The sequence below is a fragment of the Copadichromis virginalis genome, linkage group LG12 (assembly GCF_057382275.1).
Source record: "Copadichromis virginalis isolate Kocher_CV1m ecotype Utaka linkage group LG12, C_Virginalis_male_GT1.1, whole genome shotgun sequence".
Classification (NCBI taxonomy): domain Eukaryota; kingdom Metazoa; phylum Chordata; class Actinopteri; order Cichliformes; family Cichlidae; genus Copadichromis; species Copadichromis virginalis.
The window spans coordinates 508,744-532,516 of NC_140629.1; the positions used below are offsets into that span (position 1 = coordinate 508,744).

At 45.3% G+C, this 23,773-nt stretch overlaps 1 protein-coding gene and 1 pseudogene across 1 annotated transcript; both read right to left on the bottom strand.

Annotated features, from left to right (window-relative positions):
* Positions 1-7,319: 7,319 nt before the first annotated feature.
* LOC146696163 (fatty acid synthase-like) lies at positions 7,320-11,725 on the bottom strand. Its single transcript, XM_085474265.1, has 4 exons — positions 11,504-11,725; positions 11,275-11,373; positions 10,583-10,834; positions 7,320-10,455 (listed from the first exon to the last, which is right to left on the bottom strand). The coding sequence occupies exons 1-4, from the start codon at positions 11,591-11,593 to the stop codon at positions 10,318-10,320; spliced, it is 579 nt and encodes a 192-aa protein (XP_085330391.1). The 5' UTR covers positions 11,594-11,725; the 3' UTR covers positions 7,320-10,317.
* A 9,704-nt stretch (positions 11,726-21,429) lies between these two features.
* Positions 21,430-23,169, bottom strand: LOC146696164 (ribosomal biogenesis protein LAS1L-like; annotated as a pseudogene).
* Positions 23,170-23,773: the final 604 nt, after the last annotated feature.

The window sequence follows — 23,773 nt, forward strand, 5'->3', positions numbered from 1 at the left end:
GATATTTATACCGTCAGGGCTTAAATTTAATGACGCCCCTTCAACGTCACAGATACATTTTATACATAGATCAAATCAAAACCACAACGACTTTTGACACCGTTTAAAAGAACAATTGTCTTCTATGTTCATAACAGGTGCTTCCTGTCACTGCCGGATGCTCGCTTGTCATCCTGACACCTCAGCAGCAGTTCTGCGACAAACTGCTCTTTTTGCAACCCCAGCAAAACATGATTAAACTTTCACCTATAAATGATTCTCTAACTAAGTGTGTGTGTGTCTGTGTGCTAACCACAATTGCACCCTGTTTCACCTCGCGACTAGCTCCTAACCTCTAACCAGACAGAGAGACAGAAGCCACTCTGATATGTAACAACTGAGACTATGTATGTGTCCTCTACTAAATAAATGTTTTAATCAAGAACCCCTACTAAAAGCTTAATACAAGAATATGAACATATAAAAGATATTAAAATGAACTGTTGTGTAAGCATGTACTGCAATTCCTTCTATGTTCTAGTTTTCCCTCAGCATGGATCATCTAGACACTCTCACTAGATGAAGCTCAAAACCATTAATGAACCTGAACATCAACTCAAATAAGCACAGATATGCAATATGTATAAAATAGTTATAACTGCACCTGGAATACAAAGTTAACATCATCATAAACATCTTAAGGCCATCTTAAAGCTATCTGTTACATTGTTAAAGCAATGATCATACTGCAGATTATATTATGCTGGTAAAATACTTTTTGTTCAACCTATGTATACTTTTTGTTCAACCTATGTATCGACCTCTGGCACACCAGAGGTCGATACATAGGTTGTTGTTCACTCCTCAGTCCACTCGACTACTTCCAGATCCATCATCGGCATCATGGACATAGGGGCCACCGCCCCAGGGTCCACTGCCTTTACAATCACCTTCTCTACCAACCTTCGGGCACAAGGAATGAGACAACAACCACAGGTCACCAAAATACCCACCAATACAGATAGAGAAAACATAATTGACAGAGCAAACCCCTTCCACTTTCCGAACACTGAGGTCATCCAGCTCTCCAGCGGGTTGTCAATTCCCGAGTGGTCATGCATGGTTCTAGAGAGACTCTTTAGCCCCTCCAAGGCTCGCGTCACCGAGCCATCTGGAGCAGTGTTATTCGGGATAAAAGTACAACACTGATCACCGAACATCGCACAAACCCCCCCTTTTTCCGCCAATAACATATCAAGGGCCATTCTATTTTGGACTCCCACTAATGAGGTCGGACCCATCTGCTCCGCTAACCCTTCCATCCCGTCTCTGGTAAGGTTAGAGAGCCTCAGCAAATTATAGTGAACATAATTGATTCTATCTACATTCTTGTTCGGGGTCACTGGAAAGAGAGCAGAAATTATTGGAAGATTCTCAAAACCAGCAGCTATTTGGTCTACGAGTTTATATTCACTTGGAACTCCTCTGGGGACCCCTATTGAGTCAATCCAGGTTGGCGAGTTCAGCCTAGGGTCATAAGCGTGTGTTCCCTCAATCCCCCTTTTGGACAGGATATGTCTCTTCCGCCTAGCTGCCAATGTGCGTGTGTTGTGCTGTGGAATGTTTTTTACCTGATTTCCAATTAGCATAAGAGGTGCTCCTAGCCTCACCATCGCGCACGTCCCCACACTTCCCAGAGGAACACGAGCCAAAAGAGTCTTATGCCCACAATAATAGTAAAGTCCACTTCTAGCCCAAGTCCCAATCAAAGTGGTGGGATCACTTACATTGTTTGTGGTTCTTCCCGTCTGGGTAACAGCGCACCAACTTGGGTCGATTTCTCCCACGTTATATATTACTTTATCTGTGGAGAACTTAAAGCACGTATAATTATCTTTTTTCGGCAAAAATGGTCCTGCCTTTGTCCGCTTGTCAACTGGAGGAAACAAACTGGACAAGACAGTGCAGTCTCCAGTACTCACCGCTCCCCTAGTCATTCGCAACATGCAATCATAGCCCCACTTGTCCTCCAGATGGAGTGGAGCGGGCTTTGTGAACAGACGTGGTCTAGCAGAGGCGCAAGCAACACAATTAGATAGCTCTTGTTCCCTAGCATTTAGAGCCATCCAGTCCAGCCAGAGATTACTGTCACTGAACCCAGTGGCGCGCTCAATTAAATCTTGAGGCTTCAGTCTAGTATAGTCCACCACCAGGACTCGTCTATCCTTTGGTTCCTGTTCCTCTGGTACCGCATATGACGACCCGTTTCCCCTTTCTCCTGTAAAATGTACAACAGCGTTCATTGGGTCGTTAATCATGTGTATTTCCTTTTCTTCTCTAACTGGCTCTACGGGATTTACGGGATTGGCCTTTTCAAGAAAATTGACTTTAATTAACCCCTTCGGGTCAGTTCCCACAGTCTCCACACCCAAGACTAAATATACAGAGTTTTTACGCCGCCAGTTGCCCAGCGACATAGTCAAAGGATTCTTAGATGGACTATAATCTCTTTGAAGTTTTAACACGTTCTCTAACCCTTGTCCTGACGTTTCCCCATTTTCCCCAGTGTAACCCTTTACCTGATTCCAGTTCCGACACCAGTTTGCAAAGGGCCTACTCCCTCTTTCACAATGTGTACTTACTGCATAATCCCAACAAACCCACACATTATATGCTCTCCAACTACTATCTGCTCCTCCACACTTAAAAACATCGCATAAATCAAACGTGAATGAAGTTGTGGACCCATTAACATAGTTCAACTCTAAACCACCATATGTACTCAGGCACTCATCCCTTTTACCCGAAACCTCGCGTTTTGATCTCCTTTTTAGCCCTATTTCAATAAACAGTTTCTCTTTTGGTGCTGGATTCAACTGGCCCCCGTGTTCAGACAGTTCACGGGGGCCTCCCTGCAAAATATAAACAAGCAAACATAGGGCCATTATCAATATCATTACAGTCATCAAACTAACAATCACAAGCAACATTTTAATTAGTCCTCTCTCCTCACGAATCTCCGGTTCGCGGGGTGGCATTGTGTGATGTATATTTTGTACTTAACATAAATTTTGAAACTTTTGTTTCTGTTTTCCCCTTTCCCTTTCACTCTTTTTATTTAAACCACCCCTTTTTAACCTCTTAGGTTATTACCACTCCTTTCTGTAGACGCGGCGATTTCCTCCTAGGCTGCTCTTCTTTCTTCGGCCTTCCAGGTGGACTACTGGTCGGCCCGTTACACAGGTGAAGAGGTTTATTCTGCCTCTGTTCCTTGACACCTGCGTTCTTTGAAGACGAATTTTCCTCCACCAAGCTCTCGTGTGCGGGTGCACACTGCGACCAGTGGTACCAGGTGTCGCCTTTCCCTTTCAGCTGGACTGCTGTAGCCGTCCGGGCGGTCACCTCATACGGACCAGTCCAGCGGGGCTCCTTCCACTTTCGCTTAATGACCTTTAGCCACACCGCCTTTGCGTCCGGGACCTCTCCGTTCCCCGTGGGTCTCTCACAAGTGACCTGTTTTGTAAAGCTGGACACAAGAGCTTTCAACTCATTAAAATATTCTGCATGAGACCTGTTGCTTGTCCTGGGCTGCTCCACTGGGACCACTGTCCAGGGTGCTGGAAACTGTCTCCCAGTCAGCAGCTCGTAAGGGGTGAAACCTGTGGATTGGTTAACAGAACATCTTATGGTCATCAAAGCAATGGGCAGGGCTGCGACCCAATTTAGCCCTGTCTGCGCACAGATTTTAGCCAACTTGTTTTTCAAATTTAGGTTCATCCTCTCTACCTTTCCTTGAGATTGAGGATGATAGACCGTCCCGAACTTATGTTGCACTCCCAACATCCTCTCTACCTCTTGCAAATCTTTGTTCTTGAAGTGAGTACCATTGTCTGATCTAATTCTCTTGGGAAACCCATGCCTTGGAATGTAATGATTGATTAAGCACTTAATCACGCTTTTCGCGTCTTCACGTTTGGTTGCCCATGCTTCGGGCCATCCAGTCAGAACATCCACACACACCAACAAATACCTCACACCACCTGGTCCTGTATCAATCATGTCGGTATAATCAATCACGACCTCTTCGCCTGGCCTTTCTGGCATGAGAAACTTACCAGCTTCAGGTTTTACTGCTGGCTTTGGATTGTGTGCCCCACAAATTAGGCACGTTCTGGCCTTTTCCAGTATCATCCTTCTCAAATCAGGATGCCACCATCGGCACAAATTTCTCTCCATCTGTTTCACTCCCACGTGACCAAGCCCGTGAGCCTCATTCACCTTCTGTTCCGCCATTTTGGCCGTTAAGGCGGGACGCCCATCTGGCCCCCTCCACAAACCGCCATCTTGCCAGGCTCCTTTGTTTTCCCACACCCCCTTTTCCTCTGGGGATGTCTCCTCCTGAGCCTGTCTCACTTCTTCCATACTGTTAGTACTGGCCTCCTCTTCTGGGGTTACCTGTACCATTTGTCTCTGTCCTTTGTAGCCTGCTGCTTCCTTTGCGGCTTCATCAGCTTTCTGATTTCCTTTTGCCACCATACTGTCTGCTTGTGAGTGGCCTTTGCATTTTATAATACTTACCTCGTCTGGGTCCTCCAGGGCCTTTTCCAGTTCCTCCATTTCCTTTTGGTGACAGATGGGTGCATTAGTGGCCGTTCTGAACCCGGCTCTCTTCCACTGAGCCAGTTCCACATGAGCTGCTCCAAACGCATATGCTGAGTCAGTGTAGATGTTCACTCTCATGTTTTTAGCCAACCTCAGGGCTCGAGTTAGGGCTATCACTTCAGCTCTCTGGGCCGACTGTTGTCCCTCAATTTTTCCTGCTTCTTTCACCTGAAACTCAGTTCCTACTCTACAGACTACTGCATAGCCGGCTTTTAATCCTTCTTCATCTCTGTGGCAGCATCCATCTGTGAACCAATCCTCAGCTCCATGTATGGGCTCTGCCTTCAGGTCTTCCCTGATTTTTCCTTCAACTTGGGCTTTCTTAATACAATCATGTGGTTCTCCTGACCCCATTAGGTCTGCCATATTTATTCCTTCATGTGTGAATGTCAGATTTGGCACATCTAAAATTTTGCTCAACCTTTGTTGCGTCAGTGGGGTCATTGTGAATACCTGTGAGTTCACATAGGCCACTACACTGTGTGTGGTAAGCACTCTCAGTGGGTGTTCCCTCACTATGTGTGCTGTTTTCTGAATTATCTTTGCTACTCCTGCTGCGTGTTGTGTGCATGTGGGATGCCTTGCTTCTGTTGAATTTAATCTTATGCTGACATACATAAGTACATCTCTACCTCCCCCTTTTTTCTGAAACAACACACCATTCACAACTCCCTTTGTTTCTGAAACATAAAGATAAAATGCCTCATCATAGTTAGGTGTGGCTAGATCTGTGGCTCTTGACAAATCCTGTTTTAGTGAAATGAACGCTGTCTCTGTGTCCGGCGTCCAAGGCAATTCAGCCTTAAGATTTCGAACGCCGACTTTCTTGATCAGGTCCCTTAAAGGGGCAGTTTTACCAGCATAGTTCGGAATGAACTGCCTACTGTAACCTGTCAAGCCAAGAAAGGAAAGCAACTCCTTCACAGTTCTTGGTTTTGGATGTGTCAGAATTTGGTCTCTGTGTGTGTTCATTAACCCCACTGATCTGTGTGCGATCACCCGGCCCAGAAATGTTACCTCTGGTCGGACCAACTGTAGTTTTTCTTTACTCACTTTGAAGCCACACTCCGCCAATCTGTTCAACACCACGAGCGATGCTGCCGTACAGGCCGCTGCTGACGGGGCTGCAATAAGAAGATCATCAACATACTGTATTAATGTACAGCCCTCTGGCAGTTGACATGGGGAGAGTGCCTCTTTCAATACTTGATTGAAAATTCCTGGTGAGAGTGCAAAGCCTTGTGGTAGGCGTGTGTACCTAAATTTCCGGCCTCTGTATGTGAAAGAGAAAATGTCTCTGAGTGACTCGTGCAGTGGGAGACAAAAGAATGCATTCGCTAGGTCAATACATGTGAACCATTTTTGGTCCCCAGTAATTTCGGTCAGAGCTGTGTAGGGATTTGGTACAGGCACAGTATCAGTCCTCAGTATGGCATTTATTGCTCTCAAATCATGTGCCATACGGTACTTCCCTGTCCCATGTTTTTCCACTGGCAAAATAGGTGTGTTCCAAAATGACCATGAGGGCTCAAGCACTCCTGCCTTCCACAGCCCTTCAATGGTTTCAGCTATACCTTCCTCTGCTTCAGTTTTGTGCTTATATTGTGGTCTGTTAATTGGTGTGTCAGACTTCAGCTGGAACAGGACAGGCGAACAGTTAGCCAAACCTACATCTGTGGGCCCTGCGGACCACAAAGTATCAGGCAATTTCAAGAGCTCAGCTACTGCATCAGGATGATCCATTCTTTCCCTGCCATGTATTCTGGAGATTTCTTTATGTTCTAAGATCACTGCATCGTTGGACAAACAAGTTATGCGATATATTTTACATTTTGGTGCATACCAGACATTTGGAATTTGGGTGCTTTGCCAGCATGCGTTGTCCAGCGCCCGCTTGACCATCGGTCCCAGATCTCTTGGCCCATGACCCTCGTGGACCGCCAAGGTAATGTGAGGGGCTGAATCCTCTCCCACATTGTACCAAGGCAGTTGTTCATCAGTAAATTTCACAGCCGCGGCCACACCTTCTGGTCCAACATAAATGTTATGTGTTCGCACATTCCACGTCTGTCCCTCGAGATCAGACTGGAACTGTTCCCGATAGATATCGTTATCTTCCCTATCATAAAAGAGTGTGACGTGGAAAGGATCCCGTGGCGGGGAATAGACGGCCAGGCTCATTATCCAGGGTTTCCACAGCTGATAATGTCTCAGAATGCCTTCTTCCACTAGCCTCCCCCAGTAGATTTCGGCAGTGGGTTGTTCAGAGTTCTGGACTAGATATTGAGTCTTTGAAGGTGATCCCAGACATGGGAATTCTTTTCCTCCAGGCAGAGTAACAATCAGTCCATCTGGTGAGCACATGATCGTGGCTCCCAGCTTCACGAGCAGGTCCCTGCCCATGAGATTTGCAGGCACCTGTGAGGACACCACATATTGATGTTTCAAAGTCTGTTTTCCCAGCTTTGTCAATGCTGGATCTGTCAATGGCAGAGTCATCGGTATCCCGGAAAAACCGACCACATTAACTGTGTGACAGGAGAGTGTTGCACTGTCTGGTGTGTCTCTTAATGTCGAGTATGTTGCTCCAGTGTCTACCAGAAAGGGCAATTCAGTGCCTTCCACGGTCATCGACAGCATGGGTTCTGCCGTCCCCACGCTGTTCGGTCTCTCCGGGCTCATCTGTTTTCTCTGCCGTTGCTCTGATGGGACCTGCAGGGTGTTTTTGGTGACGTGGAGGTTTGCACAGTTGCTGCCTGTGGTGTGTGTAGAAATGTTCATGTTCTAGTCCCACTGTGAAGCACATAGACGTGTCCTGACTTCCTGTCTGTCCCACACTCTGTTGTCTCTGTTTGTTGCTGCCAACAGTACAAGTCATCTTTGCAGATTTTACTGAATTAACAAAAACATTTTTACTGAAAGACTTATTCAGTAAACACGTTTGTTACACTGAGACTGAAAAAGAGATCCCTGTTTACGCTCATAGAAAACGAGCCTCTGTTTTACTTTATTGAAATCATTTCTAATCACAGACAGGATCAGCAGCGTGCAGCTGCAGTGAGGTGTTAGTAGAGGAGCTGTGTTTGTGAGCTGTAGTCTGGATCAGGTCTCTGTGGGAGACTCGGGTTACAGTACTTCTGAATATCACACAGCACATTTCTTCAGAATCGGTTGCTGTTTGCTAACATTTGACCTTTGCCCTTTTAGGCTGCCCTTCTGGCGCCCGTCGATGAGGACTTGGGATCTGACAAGAAGCAAACTGGGGGAAGCAGCAGAGTACCAGACTTCCCTCCTCCAGCAGGCCGGGAGATCTTGTTGCGCACCTGTGTGCCGCGACCAGCAGCGTACTCCAAGGCGCTGCCTCAGCGGCTCTTCTGTGTCCTGATGAGGGAGGAGTTTAGGTTGGCCGGAGCCTTTTCCACAGACACGTCCTTCTTTTAAGTCCTGTGAACAATTCACACCTGGGATAAAGATAAGTGAAGGACACAGGATGGAGACTTTCACATAAAACAATAAAGCTGAATTGAACTAAAGTGAATAATTTGAAAATGACTCAGTGTTTTATCAGCGACACGTTACCGCAGCCTTTTAAGATCACTGAACCTGTTACTTCAAAAAACAACATGTAATGTTGAAGGGGACAAAGAGTTAGTTCATGTTTGACACTGATGTTAATCAAAACTTCCAAGATCCAGGTTGAATAAAACAGCATTAGGTGTGTGATTTCACTCTGCTCCACACACCTGCGTGCTCCAATCAGAGACACCAGAGGAACAGGTGATGAATGTGATGGGGAAGCATACGCAGGTGTGACATACAGAGCCGTGGGAATTACAGGACATTATTACTGTTGATATATTCTCAGCGATCAGCTGTTAGTGAAGAGCATGAAAACCTTACTGCACGTCGGTCAGCTCAACTTAGCTCGCTGGATAATTTACTTGTCAGCTTGAAAACATTTAACTTTAACAAAATGTTCACCAACACGGGTCAGTGTAGGTCACTGAGTCATCCTGCACACTAGCCCTGCCCCGCCCACCTGTGTTTATACACCTCTGCAGCCCCTCCTCCTTCAGCCGGGACATTTGTTCTAGCCTTCATTCATAAACTCGGCTTTCTAACATGCAGCTAAAGTTCAGTCTGCATGCTCGACCCACATACTCCTGGTAGCTGAAGTGAAATACTGCTGTGCGTAAGGGTCGGGCGGGTGACCACGTCACCTGGTCATGGGGTAAATGCTGCGGCCGGGTTCAACTCTGACCTGAGGCCCTTTATTTCTCCCTCCCTGCTTTGCTGTCTGGTCTTCATTGTGCTATTAAATACAGACAAAAAAGTTTGTTCTCCTCCTTCCATCACCACCTTTGTTGCATGTAGAAAAGTGTCATATAGAACCAGTCGTTACTTTAATGGTCTGAACTAAACGGTCGGGTGGCGCCAACAGCGACTAAGAATTTTCTGGGCCAACAGGATTTGTGTTTCAGTCCCTGATAAACTGACCCATCCTCTAAAAAACAAAACCCAAAAACTATATTTACAAGATAAATGATCAGAAATAGTAACGACAACAAAAGCACAGGAATCATAGATCCAACGGGACAGGCTCGTTACAATGAAGGAAAACACTGAGCGACTGTTGAGGCCCTTATTAGTCCTACAAAACATAACAGAAATGTTACAATAAAACACAGAGGCCTTTATTGTCACGTCCATCGTACTGTGACTCCTCAGCACATTCATCTCCAATCAGCAGCTTCCTTCACTGACCCAATCACAGGTCTCAGGCCAGCTGTTGTACTCAGGTTTGGATTATTTGCTGAGGTTTTAGATCTCTGGACCAAAGCCTTTAAAAGGAAACAGTTTCTCAGAGGTTACATCAGTAAATATGATCTCACTGTTACAGTGATCATTCACATCTCTGATTAACCTCTGAAGAGACACATTTGGTCCTTAGCGACGCCTCTGTCACAGGCGTCTGTCAGAACAACAGCGTGTGTTTGACACAGTCCATCATGAAGAGAAGCAGTTTTTCTTCTGAATTAGTGAAATAACTGGTCTGTAAATTACAGTAACACGAGTGTCATTGTTAAAACACAGTTTATGAAACACTTAATTTGTTGTTAACTTATTGACAACGTAAACATTTGCTGGTTGCCACTGTAACTGATGACTGTGTGGTCACATGACTGAAAAGTAAACAAATATCACAAAATAAAGAAATGCCTCCAACTTGTGTTACGAGTAGTTAGTGTGCAGAAACACGGCTGCAGGGTCAGCCCTCCCTCCACAGTCGCTCATCAGGCTGGTCGCAGCGCGTTTGCCTGTCTACTGATGTCTGCATGAGCAGAAACACCAATTTGAGTGATGTTATGTAATTCAGGATTCAATCAATGTGTCAGTGTTTGTTACTTTGTTACATTCATTTTTTAACCACGTTATTTTGTTGTGGGATGAACTTCTGCAAACAACAACATATGGCAACAAAAAACAAAACTTGCAGTTGGAATCGATGGAGCTGTGAGATGATGGGATGTCGACTGGTTCACTAACCATTAACATTTGGGATATTAGGATAACAGTAGCGTGTAAACATAAGCAGTGCAAACACTTCCTATAACGACACATTTACAGTCTAGTTTGGGGAAAGCTGAGGAATTAGGGTGAAGAGATGGTGGATGTTTAACCCTCCCTTGGTTTGACAGCTCGCTCAGCCAGCGAGTTATGAATGATGTTCTTGATAGACTCCGCCCCCGCGCCTTCTAGGAAAGTGTGGTGATCTCCCTTGATGACGTGGACCGACACCTCGCCATCACAGACCTGAAGAAAGACGCAGTACACAGTTTGAACATTGGAAGGCTCAGACAGAGTTTATAGAAACACACACAAGCGCACACACGCACAGTGAAGATAAGTACTACAGACTGATGTAAATGTGCATCGGTACCTCGCTGAGCTTATAGTCAGCTCCCAGGTTTTGCTCATATTCGCTGCTGGTTTCGGCGCGCAGCAGCTTCACGCTGCCGTGGTATTTTGCAGTAGGTACATATGCATCAGCAGCCTTTAGCTTGTAGTAGAAGGCGGAGGCTGCAAAGTGCAGTGAGTCTCGGTCGATGTCCTTGTGAGCGGAGGTGATTAGGTCCACGGCCACACTGACGCGTGCATTCAGGTCTGACAGCGGGAGCAGAGTCTCCAAAAGCTGTAGGATGTAACCATGGAGACGACTGTAAGTTCATAGCAAACGTTACCGCGTGCTCGCGGAGATATTGTTGTTTTCAGAAAAGTAAGTGACACATAATTAATGAACATCACAGATCTTATGTATATGAAAATGCAAAATGAAGATGTTTTGATATTCAGGAGTTACAAATGTCAGCTTTCAGTGAGAAACTGTACGAAGGTTTGATTTAACCGCATGTTTTACTTTAGTCTCCATAACAGCTCCAAACATCACATCATTGTTGAGTCAAACCTGCACCACACACAGACTGTGCTGGAACAGCAGCTCCAGACTGTGTTACAGTCACCATCTTTACCTTACAGGCGCCGTGAGGCAAAAGCTCAGGTTGTGTGGCCTTTAACGCTGATGCCACATAAAGGAATACTTGTGTGTGAACCTGTGGGTCAGAGACAGTATACCTTGTTGTATTCAATGCCAGTGAACTGCTGGATGAAGGCACACAAGGCTTCAGTCTCAGCCTCAGACTCGTTGCCGGGTGTTAGCTTGGCTCTGTAGCTCTGCAAATCAAAAACACAGTTAAACCTGTTCACATGCAGATCATGTGACCAGAGCTCATCCTTCAAAACCAACATCACACACGCTATACAGCATATACATGAAATAAAGATGCGCGAGTGTTTCTCTGACCTGTGTGTACGCTGCCACATATGAATGTGAGCCATCAAAGAGAAACAGGAACTCCACAGGCTGATTCTGGGTCTGCAGCTGAGAGCACATTTCAAATGCTACACAGGCACCAGAAGAATATCCAGCGACTCTGTACGGGCCGTCCGGCTGCACCTGCCTGACGCAGCTCACGTAGTAGGCAGCCAGGGACTCAATGCTATCCAGAGGAGCAGCTGCAAAGGAAACACATGAGGGGAGTTAGTTTGGCTGCACAGTGACATAAACAGCTGATGCACAACATGTGAGTGACAAAGGTCTGAGAACAGAACCACAAACTTTTAAACTGTGAAACAAAGAAAACATGAAATCACATCAGGTCTTTGGTTTTCCTCAGGCCATTATGGAGGGAGCTGTATATGTACAAGTGTTTGTAGTTTCACCTTTGAACAGTCAGACTTTCAGCTTTAACACATTTTGCTGTTTAACAGTTACACACGTTTTGATACACATGATTGTGACACCTGGTGAGGACGCACACTCATCATTTGATGACAAGTAAGGACACGTAGTTTCCACGATGGTTCAAAGTGTTGATTTTGTGTTTTAAAGTTTTTCTCTGTGACTGTAAAGTCATTTTAATATGAGCCCCATTATGCTGACAAACCCACGCAGACGATGCACACAGCTCAGCAACACCAACAAGCCTGAAACTCAAATGACATGAAAAGTTATCCATGAGGCGCCAAAACACAACAACAGCTGCAGCAAAGGCTCTTTGTACTGTAAGATGAAGATCCTACAAAAGTAGAAGCCTCACAAACCACATGTAGACTGGTTGTGCAAACTCCCACAGACCCTGCAGTCGAGAGGATAACAAGCTGCTCCAGTGATCATGACCAGGACACAAACTGCTTCCTCCTGAATCAGAGGCCTGACTGACAGACACACCCTGGCATAGAGGAGGCTGAGGAGTGTGACAGTTGGAGCACACGCTCAGGTCTAGGTCTTTAAACAGGGGAACCACCACCCCAGTGTGCCAGTCCAGAGGCAGCATCCCAGAGCTTCACGCAGCGCCGTGTCAGCCAGGACGGCCCTGCAACACCCAGATCCTTCTCATCAGCCTCAGGTCTGTCCTAAATCCTAGCAGGAGCTACCACGACGCGTACCACAAAATGCATCGCACTGGTTCTTCCCAGTAGTTGGAACTGGTTGTCTGCTTGCCAATGACTCCTGCTTATTGGTTCCACTTGTGCTACAATCAGGACGAATTGTAGTGGGTTAGGGTTAGCTGGATATGTGCTGGATATGTGGTGGAGGGTAACTGCAGGAGAAGAAGCTAGTGGGGGAGTAGAGCAGGGGAGGATGTGGGTCCCCGGGGCCTGCTGGAGGGCAAGGGCCATGCCCGATGTGAGTAGCAGCAGGGCCAGTGCGCCCAGGAGCACATCTTTTTCGACCGTAAGGGAGACAGGAGGCCGACTCACTGCCTCGGCTAAATGGAGAGGGAATTTCAGAAGGGCCAGGGCACAAGCATGGACCTTTTTCAGCTGTAAGGGAGACAAGAGCAAGGTGTGACGTAGGTCCCCGGGGCCTGCTGGAGGTCCAGGTCCACGCTCGATTTGAGTAGCAGCAATGGCCAGTGCACCAGGAGCACATCTTTTTCGACTATAAAGGAGACAGGAGGCCGAACAGGTCTCTGACCCTTCAGCATAGACAGGTGGCTGAATGGGCCCCTTGGGCCCTCCAGCCGAGACAGACAGCTCAAACGGGTTCCTCTGACCCTTCAGCGGAGACAGACACCGAACCAGCATGTGTGGAGACCTCTGGCAGTGTGGACACTGGCTGGAGCTTAGTGGCACATTGGCTTGGCTCAGGCAGTGGTATGCAGTCCTCAGAGGGCTGAAAGTGTTCTCCAACACATCCAGCAGAGGACAGAGGACTCTACTAAAAAATCCGACTCTACTAACCTATCAGAGGCTGCTTAAGATCAGAATGCAATCATCTGCAGTTTTCTTCTTAATTAACAATAAACTTAGTGTATATGTACTCCTAAATTTGATGAAAGTGATAAATAATAGACAGCTCTCTCTCTCTCTATATTCTGACATTTAACTAATTCAAAAGATATTTCAATATTTATTTATCTAAAACAAAACAAGTTAGAATAGCCTTTATTGTCATTGTACAGAGTACAACGAAATTGGAGTGCCACTCCCTTGGTGCAAGTTTCAATAATAAATATAAATGTAAAATATAAAAAGTACAAAAAAACAATCAAGTACTCAAACAATAGTTTGTACAATATATACAGGATAGCAGCATTAATATAATGACAGTATGAATAGCAGCATAATATAATGACAGTGACGGTATGGAATAGGTTCAATTGTTTTTGTTCTTATTTACTACGGTGATAGCTCTGGGAAAGAAGCTATCCCTGAATCTGTTTGTCCTGGTTTTATGTGACCTGTACCGTCGGCCTGACGGTAATAGTTCAAACAGTTGGTTGCTGGGGTGAGAGTAGTCCTTGATGATATTGCCAGCTCTGCTGAGGTACCGAGAGTTTGCAGTGACCTCCATGCTGGGCAGAGAGCAGCCAGTGATCTTCTAGTTGCAAGTTCACTCTAAATTGATGTTTAACAGAAAAAAAAAATGTTTTTATGTTTTTTCCCTAAAGTGTATGTAAATATCTGGTTTCAGCTGTGAATATACTGCTGTGTATTGAAATTCCTCTTGTTTTGCATAGAAATATACTGAACAACATACAAAGCATAATATATAAAATAAAATCTACCTGAGTTTTTTCTTTGAAAGAAGCCACTTATGTCAATTGTTGTGTTCATCAGTACATAACTGAAACCGATTACAGTGCTTTGTTTAGCCGTGGAGGGAAACAACTGAAAATATGAAATAAACACACATGTAAGCTAAGACTCTCTAAAAAAACATCATTGTTGTTGTTCGGATTTTCATTTCCCCATTTGTTGATTCACTCCAAGAGCAAGTAACGTAATATGGGTCAAGTGATCAGTTTGATATCAATCTTTTGTGATACACCGTCATATTTACATTATTTGTACAGTATGAATGATTTGCTTTGGTACCTGGTCAAACTTAAGCTCTCCTCTGTCTGCCTGTCTACGCTTCTCCTGCAGCAGTTTCTCCCCCCTCGCTCACATGCGTAAGTGCTATGCTCAGTCACCCAGTGCCTGAGCTCAGATCATACCAAAATTAGGGTGAATTTACGACTGTGCGCTATGTGCTTCGAATATTGTGTGTAGTTTTTTGTTTTATACAGTTGGCAGTCAGGCATCAGTAACAAAATCACCAGGCTCACAGTAGACAGATTCACAAGAAATTCATTTGGGCTTAGAAGGAATAAAACAAACAGAATCCTTAATTAAGCTTGCGTTAGATTGCAAAATGGTCCCAGATGAAACAGTCTTAACAACACGAAATGCACAGTTCTTTTGTAAAGGTTCTTTTTATTTGGAAGGAAAAATAAGCACAGACAGAGTCCCCAGAAGTGTCCAAAAAGTGATTTATTAAACACACACAGTTATACAGTGTGGGAAGCCGGTCTTCGATCTTCTCTGCTCGTTACAGAAAGCTTTATAGCCTAATATGACGTCAGAACATTTCCTAGAACTCAGCTTCTCAGAAACCTAACACTTTCTCAGGCTTTATGTTCCCAGATATGGATGAGGGAAAACATCTGGTCTAAACAATTGTGTGTCCGAGTGTGCAGTTTGTGAGATTGTCTGTCCAGGCCAACAAAAGGTCGCTGTCCTCATCTGACTTTACTTTGGGCCGCCTGGAGCCACAGAGATGCTGGTGGTTTTTGCATAATAGAATATTACAGAGGAATGTGTCTTATTCTGCGTGCTCTGGAATACAAGATTAAGCAGATTTACTAAATGATAAATGATACATGATAATGGTGATGATCAACTGATACTAAGTGATGCAGACTAATGAAATAATAATGAAATAATGGCAGTGAAATTACATGTTTTTCTTGACAACTCCTCCTCTTGGGCTCGCTTGCGAGCCCAACTTACACCAGGATTTGTCTCACTCCTCCGTCCAGCCTACAATCTCCCTCAAAGGCATCATGGACTCCGGCGCAGCTGAACCTGCTGAGCCTGAGCTCAGGGCTCTCTCCAGCATCTTTACTAAAAGCCGCCGGACCAGAGGGATGAGACAACATCCAATCATCAATATGACAAGAAAAACAACAAAAGAAAACATGGCAGACATAACAACACTCTTCCATTGCCCAAAGACAGACGTGAACCAGTCTCCCGGTCCAGTGTTCACACCTGATTGCTCATGCATGGTTTTAGATAACATTTTCAGACTCTCAAGCGCCCTAGTAACCGTACCGTCTGGTGCAGTATTGTTGGGTATGAACGTGCAACACATGTCCCCAAACATGGCACAGACACCACCTTTCTCAGCCAACAACATGTCCAGGGCCATTCGATTCTGGATTCCCATTAACGACGTCGGGCCTAATTGTTCCGCAAGGCCTTCTACCGCGTCCCTAGTGAGATTAGAGAGTCTCAACACATTATAATGGACATAGTTAATGCGATCGACATTTTTATTCGGAGTTATCCATAGAAACACACTTTCAAAGCCGGCCGCTATCTGATTAACTAACTTATACTCATCTGGAACTCCCCTGGGAACTCCTATTGAGTCAATCCAGGTTGGCGAGTCCCATCTTGGGTCATATTTGTGCATACTGTTGCGAAATCGATCAACTTCAGACCAGACAAAAAACAACGGAGGCTCCGGAAAAGTGCAATCAAACGATGAGTTTTATTATCACAGGAGAACAACCAACCGTCAGCATACAGAATGGGTTGCTCTGACAAAAATACACTGGGTTCTGGTTTTATAGGATAACATATCACACCTACGTCAATACAGTTCAAAAATACAGGGTGACAGATGGACAAAAGTTCAATTCGTGCAAACAAGGGTACATCACATATACTTTTAATAACTATAAACTGACATATAACTTCTCCTTTCTTCATTACTTGCCTTTTAAGGTAATAAGATGTCATCCACAGATGTCATCCAGGATGCCAGCGGGTTTTCAATACCTGGGCCCTGTGCTTCGTACGTCGCTTACTACATCCAAGATCAAATGAAACATCCAAGACCAAATCATCGCGCTAACTCTGAGCTCGCTATTCCGGTTCCCCGAACACACCTGTTGTTGACGATTAGTATAGCTGGATGAAGTAATGTGAGATCACTGGGTGGCCCAACAGGGGCTACGCATCGATAGTAGAAACATTGATCGGCAACCCTTTGATTGGTCAGCGAAAATGTCGAAGGAGCGCGCTCGGTATTTTTCGGCAGCAGAGCAAGAACTCTTGAGTGAGGGATTTCAGGAGTTTCAGAGTTTAATTAAAACGCAAGGGAACACTGCAAAGGCTGCAAAAGCAAGGAGAGAGGGCTGGCAGAAAGTTGCTGACAAATCAAACTCGTAAGTAATTCAATAATAACAATAATAATGGAGTGGATTTATATAGCGCTTTTCAAGGCACCCAAAGCGCTTTACAATGCCACTATTCATTCACTCTCACATTCACACACTGGTGGAGGCAGCTACGGTTGTAGCCACAGCTGCCCTGGGGCAGACTGACAGAAGCCAGGCTGCCATATTGCGCCATCGGCCCCTCTGGCCAACACCAGTAGGCGGTAGGGTAGATTTATCATATCACACCATATTATCCAATATTATATTACATTATATTATATTATAATTTGTTATATTATATCCCCTTTCACATTAGAGCCACAACAGGACCCACTAGAACATGGGAACAAGTAAAAGTGAAATATAAGAATATTCTACAGAATGGTAATATTTATCACTTATATTGCTTGTCGTCTCTTGGAAAGAGACCCTGGAATAATCTGTTTGTTTGTTCATAACAGCAACCAAGAAAAGGGCAGAGCAAAAAAAAAGACAGGTGGTGGTCCTGCACCCCCTCGTCAACAAGTTGGTTAAGTAAATAATACCCTCACGGGAAAATCGATATCTCTCTATGAGCACACTGTCGCGCTGAGCTAAAGGATCCTGTCTGTCCCGCAATATACACTGAATTCTGAGGACTCTCCTTATCAATCTTGCACCTTCCGCAATGGGTGGCTCGCGTAAACGGACAGGATATGACTGCGACAGACTTCCCAAATCCACCTTCGCTTTTATAGCCGTGGTCTCTCATCTTGATTACACGAAGTAATTTACAATTACTACTCTGAAATATGAATTACATCTGTAATAATCACATACATGTAATAGAATGTTAATAGTACATTTCCCTTTTTTAGGGAATGACCTGTATGTATCTGTGTGAAATCAATAAAAGGATCAAGTGCTGCATTATCTTTAGTTACATTGATGTTATTTATTTATGGTGAAACAGTGGTGGAATATCGCTGTTGCTTTCGTATGAATGACGCGGACATACCTGCGTGGCCGCGATCTAATCCTGTTTACATAAAGTAAACCTGCTCCCCAGCAGGTTTACGCTTACGGCTCTGTTGCTATGACAGCAAGTCCCAGATGGGCTTCGGGGAACCGAACGATCCAGGATCACGCGAAATCGTCAACAATCTCATCCAGCTAACTCACTTAGCGCGGTACGAAGAACAGGCCCCTGAGTGCTCATGCATGGTTTTAGACAAAGTTTTCAGGCCCTGCAGAGCTCGGGTTACTGAGCCACCTGGGGCAGTATTATTGGGGATATACGTGCAGCACATATCTCCAAACATCGAGCACACACCTCCCCTCTCTGCCAATAACATGTCAAGCGCCATCCTATTTTGAACTCCCATCAGAGAACTTGGACCCAATTGTTCTGCGAACCCCATCATGGCGTCCCTGGTTAGGTTAGAAAGTCTCAGCAGATTGTAATGAACATAGTTAATGCGGTCAACATTCTTATTAGGTGTTACCCAAAGGAATATACTCTCAAATCCTGCAGCTATCGGATTCACCAGCTTATATTCGTCTGGAACTCCCCTAGGCGAGTTCAGGCGAGGATCATAAGCATGTGTACCTTGGGTCCCTCTTTTGACCAAAACATGTCTCAGACGTCTGGCGGCTAGAGTACGTGTGTTGCGTTGTGGAATAGCCTTTACCTGATTCCCAATCAGCATGAGTGGAGCTCCTAATCGCACCATCGCACATGTCCCTACGCTTCCTATAGGAACATGAACCAACAGAGTATTTTCCCCACAATAATAATAGAGCCCACTTCCTGCCCAGGTTCCAATTACCGTGCTAGGGCCGCTTACATTGTTGGTGGTTCGTCCCTGAAGTGTGACGGCACACCAAGTTGGATCGATCTCTCCCACCTTGTACTTTTCATTATCAGTAGAGAACTTAAAACATGCATAGTTATCTTGTTTTGGCATAAATGGTCCCACTGTTGTCTGACACTTTCCATCTACTACTGGCTCCTGTACATTTAATGACATCACACAAATCTAACATGAATGAGCTGGTAGACCCTTTAACATAGTTCAACTCTATGCCATTATTTCTGCTGAGACATTCATCACCTTTACCTGACCCCTCGCGCTTTTGTCTTTCTAGCGATCCTGTTTTAGGACCTACAGTCTCAGGAACTGCTGGGCTGGACTGGCCTCCGTGTTCAGACAAGGGGTCCGGAGTGCCTTGCAAAATACAGACAAAAGACAACAGAGCCATGGTTACTATTATCGCATATAATACACATGTAGTTGTAAGGAACATTTTAATACGTTTCTTCCCATTACGTGTCTCTGATTCGGTTGTTTGCATCATGTTATATAAACTTTGTATTCTAGACTTGTTATATAGATTTTAGATTCTGGACTGAAACTCCCCTCTTTGTGGAGCCTTTAACTTATCACTGCCCCTTTCTGATGGCGTGACGACCTTCTCCGCTGCTGCTCTTCTTTCTTCAGCCTTCCAGGTGGACTACTGAATGGCCTGTTGCACAGGTGAGAGGGTTTATTCTGCCTCTGTTTGTTGACACCTGTGTTGGTTGAAGCCTCTTCCTCAACCAAGCTCTCATGTGCTGGTGCACACTGCGACCAGTGATACCAGGTGTCGCCCTTCCCTTTCAGTTGGACTGCTGTAGTTGTCCTGGCAACGACCTCGTATGGACCAGTCCAGCGTGGCTCCTTCCACTTGCGTTTGAGCACCTTCAGCCACACCACCTTTGCCTCCGGGGTCGCCCTGTCCACAGCGTGTAATCCAGATGTGACCTGTTTGCGAAACTGGAGATTCTTGCCACCCCTGTGGTCGCTGTGTTACTGGAATGTTCTCCTGTAAAGGATAGAAAACAAAAAGCCTCTCTCTGGTACACCTCACTAATCTACTGTGTTCATCTAATGTTCCCTTAATTATTCAAAGTTGGTTCAAGATATCATGTTCTGGGCTCTATCCTTTATATTAACTTTACTTAATCTAAATGCTCTTTATGTGTGTAAAGAGTTTATCTTCTAACCAGGATTCAGTTCATTTTAATCCTTCAACTTAAACATGAAAATAACAATGTCTGCCTCAGTTTTACCATATCTAAATCATCAAACACCCCAAAAGTCCTAAAATGATCCTAAACCCATTTCAACTTAAACCTTAAATCCCCCCTTTATTTTGACACATTTCATGTGTCAAAATAATGTACAAAACTAAAAATGCTCAGTTTTCCCCACTCATGATCCAATCTATGTCATGAAAATGAACTTAAAACAGAACAGTCATCAGTCATGTGCTTAGCCTTAGTCCAGTCTTTACCTCAGTGTCCAGTTGGTCCAACCTTAGTTCAGTTCGTCCGTCCAGTCACCGTCCATTCATACGTATTCACACCAGGTATTTCCTCTTTCTTGCCGAGACAACAAGAAACTGTTCCTCTTTCACAGTTGCGAGTAAACATAACTAACCTCTCACCTATAAATGATTCTCTCTAACTAAGTGTGTGTGTGTATATGTCGTCCTCAAATGCTCTCTCATCTCACCCGTTGCACTTCTGACCTTCCACCAGACCAGAGGCTCATCAAATAGCCTCGTCTAACCTGCTCCTCAGAATAACTTAGACTCTGCTTTCATTAATGCAAACTTTCTGCAACTTAGTCTTTCTGAAAGACACACACTGTTTAAACCTCTGAATGCAATATCAATGCTGCAGATTATATTATTAATGCAATGGTGACGATGACGATTATTTAACAATAGCAGTAAAATAATTTCCCTGCTCCACACTCCCTCTCTCGACCTCTGGTACACCAGAGGTCGCAATACATTGTGTCCTCGCTCTGACCCTCTCTTGTGGTCCATCCGGCCTCGGGCCTCCAGGATCCTCACCCCCTGTGGTCGCCGAGATCTTCTGCAAAGGAAACAAAACACCTTTTCCTGCATCTCCCTAACTTATCATAGTTGGGACTCTTTAATCAAAAGCCTTATCCTAATTATGTTCTTGACTTATAGACTTGTATTTATATATATTCTTCAACGTTACTCATCATTTTACCACTCTCTTAAAACGCTGACACTAACTTCATTTTAAAACCTCACATTTCCTATGTTATAACCTGTTTTTGATATAGCCTTTTTATTTCATTTTGCTCCTTTTAATGTAACAATACCTTATAATTCTAGTTTATCAGACTTAATCAAAACCTATGCTTTCCTTCCTTTGGTCCTTCTTTAAATCAGAACATTTTGTCTTCTGAAAGTTTTATTTCTGCTTCTGCCAACATGTTTAGTTAACGAGCTCGACTGGACAGAAACAATCACAACTGCTGAACCTGCACTGTGCTCATGGTTAAAATTCCACAACATTTTGTCTTCTGAATATTGTATTTTTGCTTCAAAACTGCTTCTAGCACAACAAGAGTCAGCGGAGGCTGGAATGACAACAACAACAACAATCTTGTGCTTAACATAAAACATTTACCATTTAACATAAAACAAAAAATAACACAAGTAACAAAAATAACACAAGTAACTTAAAAAAGCTTCAGTCCACATTTCAGTTTGTTGAGCTCGCTGTTGCTCCAGAGGAGGCCCTCAGCTGGCCGGGCTGGAGCCGAGGCCCCGGGGATGCTGCTACGTGTCTGAGGGCAAGTGCTCTTTCAGCCTGCACGTCTGCCCATTTGCGGTCCTCACTTCTCTCCGAGTCCATCGGTGAGGAGTGTTGCATCTGGTCCAGCAGCATACTCACAGTATATATGGGCTGCTGCTGCTGCAGAGGTGTGCTGGCCTCTGAGCGCTCTGTCTGTGTGTAGATGGAGCAGAGCTGGAACAGCTTCTCTCTGGTTTCCTGAGGGGGGGGATGCTCCATGTCATCCAGGACTAGCTGGATCAGGTGAGGTGTGCTGATGCAGGGGGCATCCAGACATGCAGAGAGAAGCTGCTGCCACCTCAGCTTGATGCGGTCGATGAAAATCCTGTCCTTCATTCTGGCTTTCTTCTGCAACCTTGTCTCAAAATGATATTCAAATTTGTTGTTGTTGCAGAGGAAGACTTCTGAAATCCATGCAGAAATATAGAAACACCTGTGACCGTTGGGCTCTTTGCTGAGCAGCTTCAGTTCCACAAAGAGCTTCTCCAGGAAGAGGTGAATGAAAGACGAAGAGTTAAGCATCTTTAGCAGGGGCAGCCAAAAGCGCAGGAAGGTTTGTGGGACTCTGGGCTCAGTGGGACTGGCACTGTCAGATGTTGCACAGCCTAATGCTTCCAGCTGCTCCATGGTAGGAACAAGAAAACCGTCTTCCAGCAGCACATCAATCAACAGCTCCCTGGACCCCAGTGCAAACTGCTTGATCTCACCCAGCAACGAACTCATGTCTGCTAAGGGGGCCTGCCACAAGCTCTTCCCCTTGTCTTCAGGAGACCCATCATCAAAAGCTTGGTACTGGTCCTTCTGAAAAGAGATCAGCAGCTCCCGAGCGTTTCTGCAGGCATCCACTTCTTTCTGCCTGGCAACGAGCTGCTCATCGGGGCCTCCTCCCAGCTGTCTGGACCAAAACTCCTGCTGGAGCCACTCCAGGGCCACCTTACATCCCTTTCGGCACCATTTCAAAGAAGGAAGAGTCCCACGCATGATTTCGTGCCTCAGATCCACCACCCACTCGGGGATGTTCAAGTTTCCAGCCAGTTGCCTCAGCGGCTGGGCCTTTCTCCCCTGCTGGCGATCCGTGATAAGATTAACAAATCTTACCAGGGCCGTCCCGTACATCAGGGTCAAGTCATCTCCGGTAAGCTGTCCGGACCGGTCCCGCACCTGGCAGCGCACGAGGTCTGCTGTGCAGTCCACGGCCACGGGAAAACTATCAGCGCACCTGGCCCTCCAAGCCGATATCCTCTCTAACGCAAACCTCTGCAGAGAGGAGTCCATCGAGTAAAGGTAGTCCCGAACCTGATCCCACTCCGCTTTGTTAAGCCAGGCTACCACATGGCGTGTTTTCTCAGAGCCCTTTTTATTCATTGTGCGCGCTCCGGACCTCACGCTCAATCTCTCACTCACCGGGAAAAGCCGCTCGCCTCACGCAGAGACCACTCGCAGATTTATATGACAGAGGACCGCGTTCAGAGCTTCGAGTTTTACAGTTGCTTGTCGCACAGCAACCAGGAAATGACGCTAACGTTTTCTTCGGCTTCGTTTGTGGCTGACGTTCACCCTGCGGGCACGCTGACGCCACCTGCTGGATTGGAGGATGGAGCGATGGTTCTACAGAGCGCTTATTTACATGATGCTGGTCATAAACGAGCTTTCTTTGGCTATGGTCAATGGCGTGTCCAGCGGGGTGGCCTGGGGGGGCACAGGCCACCCCCCCAACCAGACTGGCCACCCCAGGTGCCACCCCAAAGGCAAAACAATAAAATTCAATCAAATATCAAATGTCCGATTATGTTTTCACGGTGACGCTCAGATATCCGAGTGTAAGTGAATGCAGCATCGGCTTCTGCGCTATGTGCATCACGTTAGCAAAGGTAGGAGAGCCAAGCACGAAAGACGTCACTGCAGGAAACAATTTTTCGGTGAAAGAAAATGAGGACAGAATAAATGTCCCGGTAAGTAATATTAAGTTTGTTGAGTTTAGTAAACTTCGGCGAAATTAGAATACCAAGGAAAAAATAACACTTAAAGAATTATTGCAGCCGTGGAATATTTCAGACAGTATGCTACAGAGGGGAGCTAACATAAGAGTTATGAGTTATAAGATGTAATCTAAGTCGTAACATTGCTGTATGGAGCTGCAGATTTGGTTGCA